Source organism: Gymnoscopelus microlampas (assembly GCF_963454915.1).
Source record: "Gymnoscopelus microlampas genome assembly, chromosome: 11".
In the NCBI taxonomy this organism is placed as follows: domain Eukaryota; kingdom Metazoa; phylum Chordata; class Actinopteri; order Myctophiformes; family Myctophidae; genus Gymnoscopelus; species Gymnoscopelus microlampas.
The window spans coordinates 2456147-2478366 of NC_139948.1; the positions used below are offsets into that span (position 1 = coordinate 2456147).

The 22220-nt window shown below is 44.2% G+C and overlaps 3 protein-coding genes across 3 annotated transcripts; all 3 read left to right on the forward strand.

The window, feature by feature from the left end:
- Positions 1-5912: 5912 nt before the first annotated feature.
- Positions 5913-7571, forward strand: LOC311055790 (E3 ubiquitin-protein ligase arih1-like; the record flags this gene model as incomplete). The annotated part of the gene is made up of 1 exon (XM_084072059.1): positions 5913-7571. One exon carries the CDS (start codon positions 5913-5915, stop codon positions 7569-7571), a length of 1659 nt encoding a protein of 552 aa, XP_083928185.1.
- A 2121-nt stretch (positions 7572-9692) lies between these two features.
- On the forward strand, positions 9693-11333 carry LOC311055791 (E3 ubiquitin-protein ligase arih1-like; the record flags this gene model as incomplete). Its single annotated transcript, XM_084072060.1, has 1 exon — positions 9693-11333. The coding sequence occupies one exon, from the start codon at positions 9693-9695 to the stop codon at positions 11331-11333; it is 1641 nt and encodes a 546-aa protein (XP_083928186.1).
- Positions 11334-13352: 2019 nt separating this feature from the next.
- Positions 13353-14969, forward strand: LOC311055792 (E3 ubiquitin-protein ligase arih1-like; the record flags this gene model as incomplete). The annotated part of the gene is made up of 1 exon (XM_084072061.1): positions 13353-14969. One exon carries the CDS (start codon positions 13353-13355, stop codon positions 14967-14969), a length of 1617 nt encoding a protein of 538 aa, XP_083928187.1.
- Between the last annotated feature and the right edge of the window lie 7251 nt (positions 14970-22220).

Genomic DNA, 22220 nt, shown 5'->3' on the forward strand with positions numbered 1-22220 from the left:
GTATTCGAATCGTTTTTTTCTGACACCCCTAATTCTGATAGTACTCATTGCTAGAGAACCGTGGTTGTCAACCGGCCCACCCATCTGACCACTCAACATGGCAGCCAATCAGCGCGTTTTCAAATCAAATCAGCTTTTGGATAGACACACAGTATTACACTTTTAATGTTCATATTTATCGGTATCACAATGATAAAAACAAAAAGATGCCGTGGCACTTTTTTTTTATAGATATTACTTTTTCATATCGTCTCTGTCGGGTGGAAACCACATAATATGTCCTAAAACTGTCACTTTTCAGCATTCAAATTCAAAAGTAGCAGATCTACAAGCTCGAAACGCGTGGATTCGCGCCACATTTCGGCAACAATATATTATCGTTAACGATCATTTCGCCAATGATTTGGGCTCCCACAGGTTAGGAATCGCTGTGCTATAGAGTGTTTGTTCAGTAACGGAGGGTCTCCCTGTCTCTCCAGCTCTGAACACACAATCTTACATTTTCAGGCTGGGATAACAATTTAATCCAATCAGGAGTGAGAACGCCACAAAGAGCATTCATCAGCTAGCTTGTGTTCTAGTTCCGATTTAGTTTTCTTTTGTTTCATCGATTTCAATGTCACTTGTTCATTCTGTATCCTGCATGAGTTCTCTCTCCTGATTGGACGAAATTGGAAAATGCATTTTCTGTTTATTAAAGAGCTGGGGAGACAGGGAAAAAACACTATATAGCAATGATTACTATCACAATATAGAGCTATATAACAATTCTTTTAACCCATTGATACCTGGAACGCTTCTGTGTCACTTTAGATGTCTTTGTAGATCTGCTACTTTTGAAAAAGTCTTGAAAACCTTTTTTTTTTTTTTTTTTCCAAAAACTGTTGATTTAGATTTTTTTAAAGAATCGCCTCAGGTCTTAAAGGGTTAACAGAAATGACCACTCACACCCCCTTAAACCCATTAACACTGGGAAAGCATCAGTGTCATTTTCCATGTTAGTGTTGGCTATTAAAAAATAGCAGATGTACAACTTTTTTTGAAACATTTTTCAAGTATGAGAACTACCGAATTAGAAAGCTTCTCTGATTTAGATTTTAGCCACTTTAACCATTATCTTATACTTTGGCTATTCAAAAATAGCAGATCTACAAGCTCATGTGCCGCACTATGAGCTTGTAGATCTGCTATTTATTGATAAATCATGAAGATTTGTGCATATCTTTGAAAAATGTTTTTTTGCTGTGAAATGTTGCTGCGTGGTTCTCAAACTTTTTCATGTCAAGGCCAAAATGATATGTATTTGACCCCCCCCCCCCCCCCCCCCATCTCATCTGTTCCAGGGACCCCCCAGAAGCAAAGATTTGAGTATATTTATTTTACAAATTTTCGCTTTAAAAAAAATATATATATATTCAAAGATTTGCAAAAATGTTCACGATTTTCAAAAAACAGCAGATCTACAAGCTCATAGCTATGAGCTTGTAGATCTGCTGTTTTTGTAATAATATATAGATGTAGAGACACTGGCCAGCTAATTCATCTGTTCTGGAGTTATTCTCTGGCCATTAGACTCATGCCACACATTCCAACTTTGGAGAGTTCCTATAGACCATTGGTTCTCAAACTTCATGTCAAGGACCCCCAAATGAATATGCATTTGCCTGCGGACCCCCGTCTGAAAATGTTCAGTGCAAGGGACCCCCATACAAGATTTGTGTTGTTGAAATGTTTCCGAAAATAAATTTCACTTTTTTTTTTCCTCCCAAGACTTTTTGAAAATTGCAGATCCTAAAAGCACACAAGGATGCAATGCGTTGTGTGCTTGCAGATCTGCTGTTTGCAGACAGCCGGTGTATATAGAGTTAAAGAAATTAAACTGATTTTGATGCGATTATATTAAGATATTTTGCTGTTGCCCCCGTCAAGGACCCCTGGGGGTCCCCGAGCCCCACCTTGGGAACCACTGCCCTAGACCACCGATTACCAATGTTTTGACCAATGTTTTCTATTCAACATGAAAACCTTAGACTCGATAAAAGTTTCTATTTGAGAACTTAACTTAATTAGCCAACAAATAAATAAACAGATCATTGTTTTAGTTAACTACTTAAGCCCTGTTTAAAAAAGAAAACTGATAAGTTTGTAGATCTGCTATTTTGGAAAATAAATGGAATTATTTTTTATATTTTCACATACGTTACAAAATAGAGACACCAGGTGGTTAAACATCGGATGCATAATTGCGGTTAACAATGTCGCCAAAAGAAAACTAATGTCTGTTGGATTCTAGTCCAACGGTAATCAAACTTTTTCATGTCAAGGACCCCCAAATTGCCACATAATTAGCCCGCGGACCCCCATTTGAACAGGTTTTGTGCCAGGGACCCCCAGAAGAGAATCTGAATCTGAAATAGCAGATGTGAGCTTGTTGTATATCTGCTATTTTTGAACAACCAAAGTATAACATAATGGTTAACCCATTCAATCTGGGAACGTATCTCTGTCATTTTAGATTTCTTCGGCTATTCAAAAATAGTAGATATATAGGTTTTTTTTTATTGAATATTTTATTAGGCAAAAGAATGTAAAACAACACATTTACATTTAAAATACTTTGTCTAACAGGTCCGTTCATAAAAGTCCTTGCGGACTTGTTTCCAATGAGGGCCTTGGTATTCAATTCATAGAATTCATAGGTGCCGCGCTATGAACTTGTAGATCTGCTATTTTTGAAAAGTCATGAACATTTGTGCAAATATTTGATTTTTTTTTTCTTTTTAAGCGGACATTTGTAAGTCAAATCTTTGCTTCTGGCTTCTACAAATGTCTGCTTAAAAAAATATACGATACGATAAAAAAAAAAAGCCAAATAAATCTTAAAATGACACAAATGATGCTTTCCCGGTCTTAAAGGGTTAAAATGAACAAAAAAACAAAATCGAATCAACATGATCGAGATGCTATCCCCCCCCCCCCCACAAGGATCCCTGGGGGTCCCTGGACCCCACTTTGAGATCCAATGCTCTAGTCGTCCGTTGTTGAGAGACTCAGATGTGTGGATATAGATGAAACACATCGTCACTGTCGGGCGGACACCTCGTATGTCCATATTTCAACTTTGTATGATTTTTAGTTTTATTTTTAGTTTTGTAAATGAAAGCCCTACTTCAGCATACTAATAGCGTCCCATACACGTAGCAAAAATAGCCGATCTACAAGCTCACATAAGACGCATTGTAAGCTCGTAGATCTGCTATGTTTTAAACGTTTCACTTTGAAAGAGAAAGTGGTTAAGTGTGGTTAACAATGCAATTGTACAGTAAATGTACTTACCGGTAGTTACTGCTGAAAAGTAACAGTTTTGGACATGCAAGGTTCCCACCTGTCGGTGATGATATCTCATGTTAGACAGTACAGCTGTGCATTGTACCCGCTCATGTTCTTTTGTTGTTTTAGTTGTTGTTGTTTTGTTTTGTTTTTTACAGCGGTTGATGTTGAGTATTGCATGTAATGAGCCAAATCGTGTATTTTTAACATAGCGAAAATAATAAACCAAAATGACTTTGTAACAAAGTTTTGTTTTGTTTTGTTTTGTTTTTCATAAATAAGACGGGAAATGCCTTACATAAATGAACATTTTGGTGGTTCAAAGGATGGTTTCTCGGGTGGGTGACTAAGAAGCAGTGTTGATTTCGTCGACAAAAAATATGACGAAAAATATACCTTTTTTCACTGACGAAAACTAAATGAAAAATAAGCTATGATGACTAAAACTATGACTAAATATATTGACAATTTCGTCAACAAATACAAACTCGACTAAACTGTTAGTGAGGGACTAGTGGAGAAGAGATCCAGTAGAACTACGACATTTTATGTTTGGTTGCGCTCGGGTGTTGCGCTCTGACAATAGCAGATCTACAAGCTCACAAGTGAGCTTGTAGATCGGCTATTTTCAACATGTAACCAAGTGTAAAATCAGCCATTACGCCGCCATCAAGGCACCGCCAAAATACATTTTAGTCGACTAAATCAACTGTAGATTTAGTCGACTAAAATCTGATGATATTTAGTCGACTAATACTAGACAAAAACTACAACGAAATATGATTCAAAATATTCAAAAGACTATGACTAAAACTAAATCAAGATTTGCTGTCAAAATCAACACTGCTAAGAAGCAATATATTATGGAGATATGTCATTTATATCCAGATAGAGGCGTCTTGGAGATTCTTGATCATGGGTCAGTGAAATGGATACAAGTATGTTGATGAGAATACACTGCTTTAATATCATTCGCCGTATTTGCGCTTGTCATCATACAAGGTCACGATGAGTCATCCGTGGCCCGAATACGGAGGTCCAGATCAGCCATGCCCAAATATGACCGAATATGAGCTTGTAGATCTGCTATTTTTGACTAGTCGAAGGTCAAACAGATTTTGGTGCTATCATATCCTAATAAAATTGGCTAATGGGCGGGCCGCTAGGCCGGCCGGCATACGTCTCTATGACTCAGACATAGCCATACATAGAGTTCACTATGACTAAGACATAACCATAAATAGAGTTCCCACTGCAGCTACTGTACCCAAATATGGCGTGTGTCGTGCTGACTGTCCCAAACAAACCGTGTCATCATGCCATCAGACTCAAACAAACCATATAAGGATCCATATAAATGTGGGCACAACTAACGTCGAGATCAGGTCATTATGGTTACTACTGTGAGTCGGTCAGACAGATAGGCGTTGTTCAGAACCGCCGATCTGACCGATACGCCCAAATATAGAGATATGGAAATCAGGTTGTCCAGAGCCACAGATCCCACTGTTATACCCATATATGGGCATGACCATATATGGGAATACACATATGACATCAAGGATCTCCATATATGGGCATATGGGTCGGATAGGTGGTGCGACGTAGGTGTGAGGTGTAGTGGCGTGAACCTCTAGTAATTTGACAATTCTTGTTCAACATCTCTCAAGCTTTAGAATAAGTCCACACACATTATACATTCCTGATTGTAAACAACAGTTAAAAATACAATGAATTAACAAAAACAGCAGTTACTTCAAGACTGAATACTTCCCTTAACTGATGTTTCTCTTTGTTAACCACACAAGTCATAGTTATCCAGACTTTCATCATTTTAACTACACGCTGCAGACCTAAGAAAGAAGAATAGTGAAAGGGTATATATTTTAGCTGTTTACTCAATCATCTTGACCTGGCTTCTAAGCATTCACTACACATTTACTGTCTGTGGCTGATGCCCAGGAAGGAACAATGATTACTCTGATTAGTTCAAATGAATACAAAAGACTTGCCCTGATGATCAAGAAAAGACAGAGGGTGTCGACGCCTCTGAACCAAGGAACAAGAGGTTTATCAGAATGACTGTTGTGACTCTCACCTCTTACCTGGACTCTCCAGTGTATTACGATGGCCAGGAACTCTAAGAAGTGTTAACTGATTGCATTACAGCTGAGCCCACACAAACAGTTGGGTGACATCTCTCCCTAGCTTACAGTATTCAACCAAATGTCAAACTCAGTTCTAAATACAAACCTTCAAGTGTTTTACCAATTAAAATGGATATCATGGAAATACCATGTTCTCATGTTTGAAACGATACCACAGACCCCAATGTAAGCACCACTGGGAAAATGTCTTTGAACAAGACAAACGTCTGTTTTGATCTCTGTTAACTGTTAGAACCCATGATGAAATCAAAATGCTTCATCCAATCAGTGTCTAGCTGTGACGCCCCAGCTTCGGAGAGTATAAGTACACATGGGACACGTCCTAAATCATAAAGGACCGTCTCCCCTCCCAGGACCTCGGGCTTATGTAATTTAAGGATGTGAGTACGAATAGAGAACGTCATTACCCTGGAAATGGAAACGTTGGAGGAAGTGCAAGTGGAGGAGACAAATAACTACCAGCTGATGGCAGCCCTGAAGGACGAGAGGGAGGTTGAGAGGAATGAAGAATGGGAGGAGGATACAATCCAACTGGTTCTGGAGAAGGACGATTTGGCAGAGCAGGATGGCGACGATGTCACTGTTTATCCAGGAGAGTCGGATCTCATTGACACCGTGGTGGACGCAAGGGAATGGGAGGACGAGAGCGCCGCTTACCCCGGAAGTGGCCACGGACCGGGACATGAGGAGGACTACTGTTATGAGGTGTTGACCACCGAGCAGCTCGTCCAGCATATGGTGGAGTGTATCCAGGAGGTCAACGAGGTCATCCAGAACCCTGTGACAATCACGCGCATTTTTCTCAGTCACTTCAACTGGGATAAAGAGAAGCTGATGGAAAGGTACTTTGATGGGAACCTGGACAAGCTGTTCTCTGAGTGTCATGTGGTCAATCCCAGTGAGAACTCGCAGACCCGTCCTCCGATCAACATGAGATCATCTGCACAGGATGTCTCATGTCAGATCTGCTATCTGGACTACCCCAACACTTACTTCACAGGCCTGGAGTGTGGACACAACTTCTGCACGGAGTGCTGGGGATATTACTTGACCGACAAAATCATGGCAGAAGGAAAGGGACAGACCATTTCGTGTCCTTCTCATCGATGTGACATATTGGTCGACGACAACACAGTCATGCGTCTCATAACAGAGTCAAAGGTGAAGTTGAAGTACCAGCATTTAATCACTAATAGTTTTGTAGAGTGTAACCGACTGTTAAAGTGGTGTCCTGCACCCGGCTGCCATCACGTCATCAAAGTCCACTATCCAGATGACAGGCCTGTGTGGTGCAAGTGTGGCCGCGAGTTTTGCTTCAGCTGTGGAGAGAACAGCCACGACCCCATCAGGTGCAAGCGACTGAAGAAATGGATCAAGATGTGCAACGAAGACGGCGAAAGCGTAAACTGGATTGAAGCGAATACCAAGGACTGTCCAAAATGCTCCATGCCAATCGAGAAGAACGGTGGCTGCAATTGGATACAGTGTGGGAAGCAGAGCTGCAGATTTGAGTTCTGTTGGGTCTGCCTGCGTTCAATGTCACACTATGGTGCTCATACGTGCAATAATTATGAAGATGATCCTGGGGCAGCCAAAGAGCGCTCCAAGCGAGCCATGCTGAGGAACAGGTACACGTTCTATTTCAAACGCTACATGAACCACACGCAGGGCCTGCGCCTCGAGCACAGTCTCTACGCTAACATCAAGCAGAAGATGAAAGAGGTGATGCTGCACACGTACTGGATCGACGAGCGGTTCCTGAAGACGGTCGTGGATGTGCTGGCACAGTGCCGCTCCACACTCATGTACACCTACGCCTTTGCCTTCTACCTCAGGAAGAACAACCAGGCCGTTATATTCGAGAGCAACCAGGCGGATCTGGAAAACGCCACCGATGTGCTGTCTGGCTACCTGGAGCGGAAAATCTCCCAGGATTCCCTGCAGGACATCAAGCAAAAAGTACAAGACAACGTCAAATACTGTGAGAGCAGGCGAAGAGCGCTGCTGAAGCATGTGCACGAAGGCTATGAGAATGATCTGTGGGAGTACATTGTGGATCTGCATACAGACTGAGTATTTTGACAAAATATAGAGCTGATGTAATTTTATCTAATTTGATTGATTGATTGATTGATTGATTTGAATAAAGCAATGAATAAATTAATACTTTATTGACGGTACATCCAGAGCCAGAGGCTAGCATCCATTGTTTCCATTGTGGTCCATTAAACATTCAACACTCAAGTGGAAAAAAACAACAGTGAAGCAGAAACAAGTAGACAACAATATCGAAAATCTAAATATACAGATTAAATTCATGACAGTGACATAAAAGTGTGTGGGGGCCCCGGTAAATGGCACATCGAGACGTTTTTCAAACCCGGGGGAGGTCAGCCGGGGGAACGAATTTGAGCCCACTCTTTAAGTTTGTGGAGCCATGCTTTTAGTTCTTAAACCTTAATCGGGAGGTAAAAAAAAACTAGAGCATTGGTAGGGCATTCCACTGTGTTGTGGCTGCGTAGTAGAATACCTTTTTACCTGTAAGCGACTTGAACTTTGGAGGGGGGGCACGAGTACTTATGAGCATCCTCTACTCTAGAAGTACTTGGGAACTGTACCTTGTATCTTTAAAACCAGACCCATTATAGCTGGGAAACTCTTCCGCCTTGAGCCATTAACACTGAGCACTATAACTATAAAGATGACTATAACTATAAAGATGACTATAACTATATCGTTCACCATTGTGTTCTTTGCCAGGTTGCTCGAAAAGTAACCAGGTCTAAGAAGCTGAGAACTAGTCATTCTCATTCTCGACATATTCTCGACCGACATGTTTTCGATCATTGGCTGTCCTCTAAGCCAATGGGGAGACTGCACATGCCTGCTTGCAAGGGTCTTATTTGCACACTCTCAGAGTTAAAGTAACACCGGTAAGTTGCCGCTGAGGGATCCCATGGGAAATAAACGCAAAGAACTGCTGTGCTGAAAACAAGAAGAATCTCTGCAAAACACTGTCGTACATGGAGAAGTCTCTCTCTGTCTCAAGGCAGTGTGCCTGCTGCTTAACTCCCCCTCCCCCCTCCCCCACACACACAGGCACAGAGAGAGATAGAGAGAACTACAGGTAGTTGACTCCGATTTGACCAGGCACTGTCGCGTTTGATCCGGGCAAAAAAAAGCAACCTGGTATAATATGACTTGTCATTTCTTGTTTTTGTAGTTGTTGTGAACTCTTATGTTTATACCCACCCATTACCCACCCCAATCTCCAACAGCTGAGGAACCCAGAGAAGAGACTCACCCCTGTCCCCAAAACACAGAGCAGATCTGCTTTTAGATTTGCACACATTTTCATGATTTAAAAAATAATAGCAGATCTGCAAGCTCATAGCGCGGCACTCGGTGCCGCGCTATGTGCTTGTAGATCTGCTATTTTTGAATAGCCCAAAGAAATCTAAAATGACATGGATGATGCTTTCCGGGTCTTATAGGGTTAAGTAGAGGGCAAAGAAACTAGGATACCTGGTAAACAGAAAACACAGTCTGTTTTACACGTCCAGGGTGTGGCCTGTACTGCTGCTGCCGAAGCGGTTTGCCCACAAGCTGTGCTTTTGTTTTTAGGAATTGTGTTTATACTGTTCAGTGTTCTCTATACGTAAGCAAGGTTAAGCCTCATCCAACTCACATTGACTAACGTTATGAAATTAAAGTTGAACTTGTGTGAAGCCCCAAAACGCATTCCCCCTTCGTTCTTCAGACAGAACACCTGAACCTACAGTAGGCTACTTAGCAGGTTTCACAAATTCACGATGGACCATTGATATGCATCCAGCCAGGTCGGTTATTTTCTTGTTAATTCACACTGGTGACAGACTTGACACTCGGCAGCTTTTGTTAGCGAGGTGTGAAAACTGCGAATGGCTGTTTTTGAGTGTCAGAGTGTGTCATGGTGACATGAGTGTGACATCAGAGGTCTGACTTGTTTAGATTTTTGCTACCATGGCAATCATGATGTCATCAACATAACTCTTTCCACTCGGCTTGTACTGTAGCTGTGATGCACCAACTTCAGAGAGTTCAGATATATAAATCAACGTGTCAACACTCAGTGAATCTTAAAAGACTTGTCTCTCCAGAAGAGACTCGGAGATTCGGAGCCAGGTCCACTAGCCAGGGACAGCAATCCTGACAATGGAAAGTTTGGAGGAAGTGAAGGACAAAAGTAACTACCAGATTATCTCAGCCCTCGACGGAGACAGGAGGGACATGAGGAACAAATGGGTGGAGACGGGCCACCTGATTCAGAACAAGGAGGCAGAGATGGACGATGAAGACATGATGGAACTCAAAGAGTCGGATCTCAGTGGCAGCATGGTGGACGGAAGGGAATGGGAGGACGAGAGTGGCGATTCACGAAGTGGCCACGGACCGGGACATGAGGAGGACTACTGTTATGAGGTGTTGACCACCGAGCAGCTCATCCAGCATATGGTGGAGTGTATCCAGGAGGTCAACGAGGTCATCCAGAACCCTGTGACAATCACACGCATTTTCCTCAGTCACTTCAACTGGGATAAAGAGAAGCTGATGGAAAGGTACTTTGATGGAGACCTGGACAAGCTGTTCACTGAGTGTCATGTGGTCAATCCCAGTGAGAACTTGCAGACCCGTTCTCCGATCAACATGACATCAACTGCACAGGATGTCTCATGTCAGATCTGCTATCTGGACTACCCCAACACTTACTTCACAGGCCTGGAGTGTGGACACAACTTCTGCACGGAGTGCTGGGGATATTACTTGACCGACAAAATCATGGCAGAAGGAAAGGGACAGACCATTTCGTGTCCTTCTCATCGATGTGACATATTGGTCGACGACAACACGGTCATGCGTCTCATAACAGAGTCAAAGGTGAAGTTGAAGTACCAGCATTTAATCACTAATAGTTTTGTAGAGTGTAACCGACTGTTAAAGTGGTGTCCTGCACCCGGCTGCCATCACGTCATCAAAGTCCACTATCCAGATGACAGGCCTGTGTGGTGCAAGTGTGGCCGCGAGTTTTGCTTCAGCTGTGGAGAGAACAGCCACGACCCCATCAGGTGCAAGCGACTGAAGAAATGGATCAAGATGTGCAACGAAGACGGCGAAAGCGTAAACTGGATTGAAGCGAATACCAAGGACTGTCCAAAATGCTCCACCCCAATCGAGAAGAACGGTGGCTGCAATTGGATACAGTGTGGGAAGCAGAGCTGCAGATTTGAGTTCTGTTGGGTCTGCCTGCGTTCAATGTCACACAATGCAGTAGGTATCCATACATGCAATAATTATGAGGATGATCCTGGGGCAGCCAAAGAGCGCTCCAGGCGAGCCATGCTGAGGAACAGGTACCTGTTCTATTTCAAACGCTACATGAACCACACGCAGGGCCTGCGCCTCGAGCACAGTCTCTACGCCAACATCAAGCAGAAGATGAAAGAGGTGATGCTGCACACGTCCTGGATCGACGAGCGGTTCCTGAAGACGGGCGTGGATGTGCTGGCACAGTGCCGCTCCACACTCATGTACACCTACGCCTTTGCCTTCTACCTCAGGAAGAACAACCAGGCCGTTATATTCGAGAGCAACCAGGCGGATCTGGAAAACGCCACCGATGTGCTGTCTGGCTACCTGGAGAGGGAAATCTCCCAGGATTCCCTGCAGGACATCAAGCAGAAAGTACAAGACAACGTCAAATACTGTGAGAGCAGGCGAAGAGCGCTGCTGAAGCATGTGCACGAAGGCTATGAGAATGACCTGTGGGAGTACATTGTGGATCTGCATACAGACTGAGTATTTTGACAAAATATAGAGCTGATGTAAATTTATTTCATTTTATTGATTGATTGATTGATTGATTGATTGATTGATTGATTGATTGATTGATTGATTGGAATAAAGCAATGAATAAATTAACCCCAATGAGTAAAAAACAGACCAAAATGAATTACACAAAAAGCCAGAGGCTAGCTTCCATTGTTTCCATTGTGGTCCATTAAACATTCAACGCTCAACTGGAAAGAACAACAGTGAAGCAGAAACAAGTGGACAACAATATAAAAAAATATATATATACAGATTCAATTCATGACACTGACATAAAAGTGTGTGGGGGCCCCGGTAAATGGCACATTGAGACGTTTTTCAAACCCGGGGGAGGTTAGCCGGGGAACGAATTTGAGCCCACTCTTTAAGTTTGTGGAGCCATGCTTTTAGGTCTTAAACCTTAATGGGGAGGTAAAAAAAAATAGAGCATTGGTAGGGCATTCCACTGTGTTGTGGCTGCGTAGTAGAATACCTTTTTACCTGTAAGCGACTTGAACTTTGGAGGGGGGGGGCACGAGTACTTATGAGCATCCTCAACTCTAGAAGTACTTGGGAACTGTACCTTGCATCTTTAAAACCAGACCCATTATAGCTGGGAAACTCTTCCGTCTTGAGCCATTAACAGGGTGCCATTCACACTGAGCACTATAACTATAAAGATAACTAAAGGCTAACTATATCGTTCACCATTGTGTTTTTACCAGGTTGCTCAAAGAGTAACCGGGTCTAAGAAGAGGCTGAGCACTAATCATTCTCATTCTCGACATGTTTTCGACCATTGGCTGTCCTTTAAAGGAGACATCCGGACATTTTAAGTGTTATCTTTGATGTGTCGAAACAAGTAACCTGCGTCATCTCGTTCTGAGCGTACGGTGGCTCGTTCGCGACATTCACTGCATGTTTGAGTATCATGACACTCAACAATGAGCAGGAGTAGAGAAAAAACTAACTTTGCATCTGTTATATTAGGCGAATTTCAGCCTTCCACGGGCTCCCATTATGCCAACGGAGGGGGTCGTTAGACTGGACGAAGGGGACTCTCTGGGAATAACTCAACGTCCCTTTCAATGTTGGTGAGTGATTAGCAACACATCAAAGATAACACTTAAAATGTCCGGATGTCTCCTTTAAGCCAATGGGGAGACCTCCCCGACACTTCCGCGTATTAAGCCAATGGGGAGACTTCCCCATACTCTGAACGGCGGTCGTCCTCCCTTGCTATGGGATCATAACCTTACTACACACGCCTGCTTGCAAGGGTCTTATTTGTACCCTCTCAGAGTTAAATTAAAACCGGTAAGTTGCAGCTGAGGGATCCCATGGGAAATAAACACAAATAACTGCTGTGCTGAAAACAAGAAGAATCTCAGTAAAACACTGTCGTACATGGAGAAGTCTCTCTCTGTCTCAAGGCAGTGTGCCTGCTGCTTAACTCCCCCTCCCCCCTCCCCCACACACACAGGCACAGAGAGAGAGAGAGAGAGAGAGAGAGAGAAAGTGCCCGCCGGAGAACTACAGGTAGTTGACTCCGATTTGACCGGGAACTGTGAGTGAAACTGTAGAACAGAAACACAAAATACACAATCAGCTCAATAACATAACATAAGCACATACTAAAAGCATTTAGTAGTTTTCCCATATGTAACACTCTACCCCACACAAGACAAGCAATCAATCATTAAAGTTATTAAGCATCCCACATATAACACAAAACAATTCTCAAACTAAGTTGTTTTCTTGACTGAGCAAATTTAAACAAACAAAAAAACCTATCTATAATAAACTAAATTCCTATGACAGCACACATGGCAATCATGATGTCATCAACATACTCTTTCCACTCAGCTTGTACTGTAGCTGTGATGCACCAACTTCAGAGAGTTCAGAGATATTAATAAATGTGTCAACGCTTAGTGAATCATAAAGTCTTGTCTCTCCAAGAGAGACGCTTAAAAGGATTTGTAGCCAGGGACAGCAATCCTGACAATGGAAAGTTTGGAGGAAATGAAGGACAAAACTAACTACCAGATGATCGCAGCCCTCAACGGAGACATGAGGGAGATGAGGAACAAATGGGAGGAGACGGGTCAAATGATTCAGAACAAGGAGGCAGAGATGGACGATGAAGACATGACAGAACTGGAAGAGTCGGATCTCAGTGGCAGCATGGTGGACGGAAGGGAATGGGAGGACGAGAGTGGCGATTCCTGCGGAAGTGGCCACGGACCGGGACATGAGGAGGACTACTGTTATGAAGTGTTGACCACCGAGCAGCTCGTCCAGCATATGGTGGAATGTATCCAGGAGGTCAACGAGGTCATCCAGAACCCTGTGACAATCACGCGCATTTTCCTCAGTCACTTCAACTGGGATAAAGAGAAGCTGATGGAAAGGTACTTTGATGGAAACCTGGACAAGCTGTTCTCTGAGTGTCATGTGGTCAATCCCAGTGAGAACTCGCAGACCCGTCCTCCGATCAACATGAGATCAACTGCACAGGATGTCTCATGTCAGATCTGCTATCTGGACTACCCCAACACTTACTTCACAGGCCTGGAGTGTGGACACAACTTCTGCACGGAGTGCTGGGGATATTACTTGACCGACAAAATCATGGAAGAAGGAAAGGGACAGACCATTTCTTGTCCTTCTCATCGATGTGACATATTGGTCGACGACAACACGGTCATGCGTCTCATAACGGATTCAAAGGTGAAGTTGAAGTACCAGCATTTAATCACCAATAGTTTTGTAGAGTGTAACCGACTGTTAAAGTGGTGTCCTGCACCCGGCTGCCATCACATCATCAAAGTCCACTATCCAGATGACAGGCCTGTGTGGTGCAAGTGTGGCCGCGAGTTCTGCTTCAGCTGTGGAGAGAACAGCCACGACCCCATCAGGTGCAAGCGACTGAAGAAATGGATCAAGCTGTGCAACGAAGAAGGCGAAAGCGCAAAGTGGATTGAAGCGAATACCAAGGACTGTCCAAAATGCTCCACCCCAATCGAGAAGAATGGTGGTTGCAATCACATGCGTTGTAGCAAGCAGAGCTGCAACTTTGACTTCTGTTGGGTCTGCCTGCAATCACTGTTACACCATGATTACAATAAGTGCAATAATTATGAAAATGATCCTGGGGCAGCCAAAGAGCGCTCCAGGCGAGCCATGCTGAGGAACAGGTACCTGTTCTATTTCAAACGCTACATGAACCACACGCAGGGCCTGCGCCTCGAGCACAGTCTCTACGCCAACATCAAGCAGAAGATGAAAGAGGTGATGCTGCACACGTCCTGGATCGACGAACGGTTCCTGAAGACGACCGTGGATGTGCTGGCACAGTGCCGCTCCACACTCATGTACACTTACGCCTTTGCCTTCTACCTCAGGAAGAACAACCAGGCCGTTATATTCGAGAGCAACCAGGCGGATCTGGAAAACGCCACCGATGTGCTGTCTGGCTACCTGGAGAGGGAAATCTCCCAGGATTCCCTGCGGGACATGAAGCAGAAAGTACAAGACAAAGTCAAATACTGTGAGAGCAGGCGAAGGGCGCTGCTGAAGCATGTGCACGAAGGCTATGAGAATGACCTGTGGGAGTACTGAGTACTGAGTATTGTGGATCTGCATACAGACTCTTGATTATTTTGACAAAATATAGAGCTGATGTAATTGTATTTCATTTGATTGATTGATTGATTGATTGATTGATTGATTGATTGAAAACTGTAGGATTTAGAGGACACTTGTAGAATCCTCCAGAAGCTTAAAAATGTTTGCTTTAAAATATATATATTCAAATATTTGCACACATTTTCAAGATAAAAAAAAAATGGCAGATCTACAAGCTCGTAGCTCGGCACTCAGTGCTGCACTACGAGTTTTTTGATTGAATTGATTGATTGAATATTTTATTAGGCAAAATTCATGAAAGTCCTTGCGGACTTGTTTCCAATGGGGGCCTTGGTATTCAATTCATAGACATATAGTGGCACCACAGTTCAAATATCAATACAAATAATACAGAAAAAGATAACACTATGTACAGCAAAAAATAAAAACATTTTAAAAACTAGAAAATGTGCTCCTCGGAGCACAAGTCTCCGCCAGCAGACTTGTGTTGGGAATGGCATCCAGTAATAAGTTGTTAGCCCAAGCCTGTGCAGGGAGTTTCCCCATTTTAATGGAGCGGTGACATGTGTGACAGATCCAAGTGTTGTTTTGCTTGATTGCATTTGGGTCTTTGTCCAGGAGACTTACAGTATCTATTGTTGCTGTGTACTTTGCAGGTTTTAACTTTACCACCGTTTCTCTGTAGAGCATTCGTTCACAGGAGAAACAGACATAATTGGGTCCACTTTCTGACATCTTCTTTAAGAATGCGGCACCAGCTTCATCAACTTGAACGTCTTCTACTTCTTTAAGTGATCTGTAGCATTTCTTCTTACTGGTGTAATCTGCTCGTTGATGTTGTCTGTCATTTATTGAATACTGTGAGCAGTGACTTCTTTTCCTTTCTATGTTCTTTACAGACTCTTGTACTCTTTCTTCCAGAGAATGTAGCAATCTTTGCTGTGTCATGTTGTCAGCATTTGTGGCTCGTCTTTGTTTTTTTGTCATTTGGGGATTCAAGTGGTCTTTGTCTCTTAGCTTTGGCCTTCTGCTGTCGGCATTGCGCCTTTTCTTCTTCATGAGGTTTCAGACGATAATTTCCTGCTTCTTCAGTTTGCGTAATGAGAGTTAGTTGCATTGTGTGATCTCAGCTGTAATCTCAGTTTGTACTGAAAAGTGCTGTTCCTGACTGTTCCTGAGCACCAGGAAGCCCGCCAGCAGCAGGATTTTTGGTAAGGAATTTATTCCAAGATTGGAACTTTTTCTGCTAATATCTCCTGACTAAATGGGTAACCGCCTTCCATTCCGACATCTCGCCACTCTGACTAGTGGCTTCCGCGTGCGGTAGGGGTTAGGGTTAGGGTTAGGTATAGGGCTCGTTAACGTCAGAAAGGCGACATGTCGGAAAGACGACATGTAACCACTAAATGTTAGCTTGGCTGATGGCACTGATGTCACTTCGGAACGCGCACCGCAGCGCTCCGAAGTGATTCACCTATTTATAGGTATGTATTTCGTCATGCGTCTTGCTAGCCAATCAAAGCACATCTTTTCAACGGGAGGCATACGATAATCCGACATCCCATTTCTCCGACTATGTGGCATCCGCGTGCGGTTAGGGTTAGGGTGCGGGTTTGGTTCGGGTTTAGTATTGAAACGTCGGAGCGCTGTCGGAGGAATGCGCTGTCGGACTAACGTACTGCACCCCTTTTCAACATATTGTCACGTGTCACGTGAAGCTTGACCAATGTTAGCTTGGCTAGGGGGGACACACATCGAAAATCCAACGAAAACATACCTTCGGCCCGGCGGAGACAACTAGAACCAGGAGACCTGGTACTGCCAGACCCCTAGTGGTTGAAATCTGAATGGCCGGACTTCGCATGACGTGTGTATCTGTCTGTGTATCTGTCTTCCCATTTATGCCATATATGGAGAAAAGAGGGACAAAAGAGGAAAAGAGGGATCCCTCTGTCTGTCTGTGTATCTGTCTTCCCATTTATGCCATATATGGAGAAAAGAGGGACGAAAGAGGGACAGACAAAGCCTCATGTAGGCCGACCCTCTGGGTCTGGCAGAAAAGGGGGCGGGGGGGGGGGGGGGGCGGCTGTCTAACGAGAAAATGGTACTACCTCCTCTTTTGGCCTCCTGAAAGGTGAGTTTTTAAGGCTCTTTTAAATGAGCCCAGCGAACTGCATTTTTTGAGGGATGGGGTTAGACTATTCCAATCCTGGGTGGCTTGGAATAGTCACCCAGGATTGGGGATCCTTGTAGAAGGAGAATTTGCCCATGTTTGTTTTATGGGTGGGTGGTACCAAATTGTTGTTAACGCTCCCTCTAGAATTGTGACTGTGGGTGTCGCTAACTTTTTGGAGGTATTTACTCAGATATGCGGGAATAGGGGGCATATCGGGCAAATTTGCATTTACAATTTTGAAGACCAGTCCCATTTTTAGTTGTTTAACTAAAAATGTCTTCCACCCTGAGCCAGCCTAAGCTGGCAAAATGGGTGGGAGAAAGGTGGGTCATGGGCCCCAGTCCGAGGAGTAGCCGAATCAGTTTGTTTTGGGAGGTTTGAAGCTTAGTCTTCAGTGACACTGAGGTGTTGGAGTACCAAGAGGTGCAAGCATAGTCAAAAAGTGGCTGAATCAGGGCCCCTGAGAGGGTCCTGAGGGCCTGAGGGTTGACAAAAGAGGAAACTCTGGCCATAAATTTGGTTCTCTGGTTTACTCTTTTGACCACCTTTGTCGCCATGCTTTCACCTGTCAGCTATTTGTCAAGAATACAACCCAAATAGGTAATCTCTTCTTTGCTAGAGATAATTGTCGACTTTGACCTTGAAATCATTTACATCCATCTGTCTGAGGGAATGTTTGGTCCCAAAGAGAATGGATTCAGTTTTCCCAAGGTGTAGTGACAGTTTGTTATCGGTAAGCCAAGTACGGATTTTGGTGAGTTCGGAGCTGAGCGCTTCCTCAACTTGCAACTTGTCCTCTCCCGAGATCAGGAGTGCCGAGTCATCAGTGAGCAGAAACAATTTGCAGTTACAGGCAGCATTCATGTCGTTAATGTATAGAAGGAACAGTAACGGCCCTAAAATGCTGCCCTGAGGAACCCCACAGCTCACCGGGAGGGATGAGGACATGGTTCCGTTGATGTCAACCCCTTGTTCTCTACCCTCCAGGTAAGATCTCATCCAGTTTAGTGATGCGCTATCAAAACCAATCGCCCTCAGCTTATCAAGTACAATTTAATGGTTTACAGTGTCGAACGCTTCTTGGAGGTCCAACATGACCATGCCGCAGTATTTGCCCGCGTCTACCTCACGTTTGATGTAGTCGGTCAAATACAGTAGGCATGTGTCAGTGGAATGGGAGGTTCTGAAGCCCGATTGGAATTCAAACAACAGTTTATGCTCGCTGAGGTAGCTGTTGATTTGTTCTTGAATTAATCGCTCTACAACCTTTGAGATGGAACAAAGGATGGAAACAGGCCTATAGTTGCCAGGTTCTAATTTGCTTCCTTTTTTATGCAGAGGGATTACTCTTGCCAACTAGAAATCTTGTGGGACGTGACACTGGCTGATGGATAGGTTTGTGGTTGGGCTACTATGGGGGCAATAGCAGTAGCTGCGTCTCTGAGGAATCTGGTGGGGATATTGTCAAGGCCGGTGGCCTTGTTTGGCTGGAGGGCGAATAGTTTTTTCAGCACATCATCAACATTTACTGGTTTGAATGAGAAGGAGTCTTTTTTGGCCCCTAGTTTGTGAGCATGGATCTGTGTGCTGACCAGCTGTCCCCCTGTGTTCAGTAACATACAACTCCTCCCTGGAGCGCTGTCAGGTACCAGCCTGCTTCAAGACCTCCACCATCATCCCTGTACCCAAAAAGGCGAGGATCACAGGCCTAAATGACTACAGACCCGTTGCCCTGACCTCTGTAGTTATGAAGGTCTTTGAAAGCCTCGTCCTTGCCCACCTGAAGTCCATCACAGACCCTCTCCTAGACCCCCTGCACTTTGCGTATAGAGCCAACAGGTCCGTGGAAGACGCGGTCAACATGGCTCTAAACTACGTCCTGAAACATCTGGACACTGATGGGACCTACGCCAGAATCCTGTTCGTGGACTTCAGTTCGGCGTTCAACACCATCTTGCCACCCATACTGGAATGTGGGCTCTATGCGCTGCAAGTGCCTGACTACACCTGCAGGTGGATCACGGACTTCCTGTCCAACAGGACTCAGCGGGTGAAGCTCGGGAAGTCTATCTCCGAGCTGAGGACCATTAGCACCGGTTCCCCGCAGGGCTGTGTCCCGTCTCCCCTTCTGTTTTCCCTCTACACCAACTGCTGCACCTCCAGCCACCAGTCGGTCAAGCTCCTTAAGTTCGCGGACGATACCACCCTGGTAGGACTCATCTCCAGGGGGGATGAATCTGCTTACAGGAGTGAGATCGACTTGGTGGTCTCCTGGTGCAGCCGGAATAACTAGGAGCTAAACGCTCTTAAGACGGTGGAGCTGATCCTGGACTTCAGGAGGAACCCGACCCCTCCGTCTCCAATCATACTGGGAGGCACTCCAGTCGCCACAGTGGAGTCATGCCGCTTCCTTGGGGTGACAGTCTCTTGGGACCTGAAGTGGGGGCCCAACATCGACGCCACCCAGAAAAGACTGTTTTTCCTGAGGCAGTTCAGGAAACTCCACTTCCCAAGGTCCATGCTGGTGAACTTCTATACTGCCATCATCGAGTCCATCGTCACCTTCGCCATCATCATCTGGTTCCCCGCTGCAGCGGCCAAGGACAAGGCCAAGCTGCAGCAGGTGATACGCTCGGCGGAGAGGGTGATTGGCTGCCCTTTGCCCCCCCTCGAGGCCCTGTTTAAAAGTAGGGCTTTGGGGAGGGCCAGGAAGATCATGGCTGACCCTGCACACCCAGGCCATGGTCTCTTTGCCCCACTCCCCTCAGGCAGGAGGTTGCGGTCACTACAGACTGTGAAGGCACGACACAGTCCCCACGGCCATCCGGCTACTGAATGCTGCTGCCCCCCCCCCTTTTTGGCACTTTTTGGCACTTCTCATATTTATTTTGAGCGGTCCTATAAGAGGGTTTAGGACCCATCCGTGGCGAAAGTTTTTCTTTCCGTCGTGAAAATGTGTCTTTCGCTGTGACGCCATGCCGTGGAAAACACGCCCATAGGCTAAGCTTTGCAGGACGTGCTGTGATTGGCTAGCCAGACACATGATGAAATTAACTTCAAACTTCGCAGGCGCGCTGTGATTGGCTAGCGAGACGCATGATGAAATTGATAATAATGTAAAAAATGTAGGCACGTCACTTCGCAGGACGTGCTGTGATTGGCTACCGAGATGCATAATGAAATTAATAACTCATAAATATCACCACTCACTTCACACTGGGTGTGATTTTTATTTATTACTTGTTGTTTGCACTATGATGTGGTTTGCTCTGTCTTGTCCTGTCTTGCACCAGTCCTGTTGTAAACTGCGCTCCACTGCATCAAACCAAATTCCTAACATGTCTACATGTCATGGCAATAAAGTCTTCTGATTCTGATTCTGATTCTGATTCTGATGTGGTCAGAGCCGTACAGACCTGAATGCTGAGGAAGCTTGTATGATCTGCTATAGTATATCTACTGGTAAACATAAAACACAGTCTGTAAAAGTATAATATTTGCCTCTGAGATGTATTGGAATAGAAGTAAAAGTATTGCAAATTGGAATACTCCAGTCAAGTAAAAAATACCTTAAAATTAAAATATCATGTACTTAGTTACTTTCCACCACCGTCATCATTAGATTAATTGTGACGTCATATTACTGATGTCATTGTATTATGACCCTACTATAACACTACTAACACTATCAATACTCAATACCAGCTCAACATTCTTAGCGATCCCACACTGTTTCTTCAGGAACAGTACTTTCTAGTTACTTAAGTTACTCACCTTCTACAAAGATGACGAAAGAGAACACGCTTTTGTTCCATAGTCCCACATTGTCTTGGTTTCAGAGAGCATGGTGGTAAATATTAACTTTTGCCCCAAAGTCTTTATATTCCATAATGTGATGTCCCACGTCTGTCCGGTGTTGTTTACTTTTTGAGAACGTCAACGTAAAGGCTTGACGCAGACGCACGTTAGTCAAGGAGCCCCCAGAAAGCTGTTTCCATTCAAAAAAAAATGCACATTTCAAAATAAGACTTATTTTAATCTATACTTGTAATAATAATGTTATAATTCAACATACATTTTATTTTGAAATACTACTGGAAATAGAAGTAGCCAGGTAGCCTACTTCACGCTATTGGGATGAAATCAGCAGCTTTATGTTATGGAACGGGGAAAAAAAGAAAAACAGCCAGACAAAAAGTGGGAGGTATGAAATCACGGATCTGTGAGAGTGAGGGTGTCACGTCGTACGCACAGTGAATGGGCGTGACGCCCCTGATTGACTTCCATTATGAAATTAAAGTTGAACTTGTGCGAAGCCCGCTCAAAACGCATTCCCGAGTCCTTTAGTGCAGCTCCCATTATTATAGTGCTTGCCTTGGACTGACTGACGTCTGATGTCAGTACTATGACATTAGGGATGACAGTGTACTGTAAATGCCTATTGCAGACTATATTAATGTGATATATTGTATGTATGGGATTTTGTACTTATTGTTTCTGTCTGTGTTTATTGCAGAACCACACTCATTCATATTCGCACTCAGTGCTTGTACCATCCATCCATTCTGCAAACCCATGCCTGTATGCGACCCCTGGGGCCAAATGATGCATAACCCCATATATAGGCTACAGTCCTTTCCAAACCCTCTCCAACAATGCCCATATATGGGGACCTCTGTATCTGTCAGTCCTTGTCCCTTTTATGCCCATGTATGGAGATCCCTGATGTCATCAGTATATGCCCATATATGCATTGGGAACTCTATATGGTTACAGCCAGGGGTGTGCTGTGGATTTTTTGCCAGACCCAGAGGGTCGGCCTACATGAGGCTTTGTCCCCCTTTCGTCCATACATGGGCATAAAAGTCTGTCTTTTTTTCGTCCCCCTTTCGTCCATACATGGGCATAAAAGGGACCTCTGAATTTCGTCCCCCTTTCGTCCATACATGGACATAAAAGGGAGCGCTACGTCGCTCGCACACGATCCCCGGTTGAAACAGCCTCTTTAATATATAGGCCTATTTATTAACCTAAATACTGTACATATT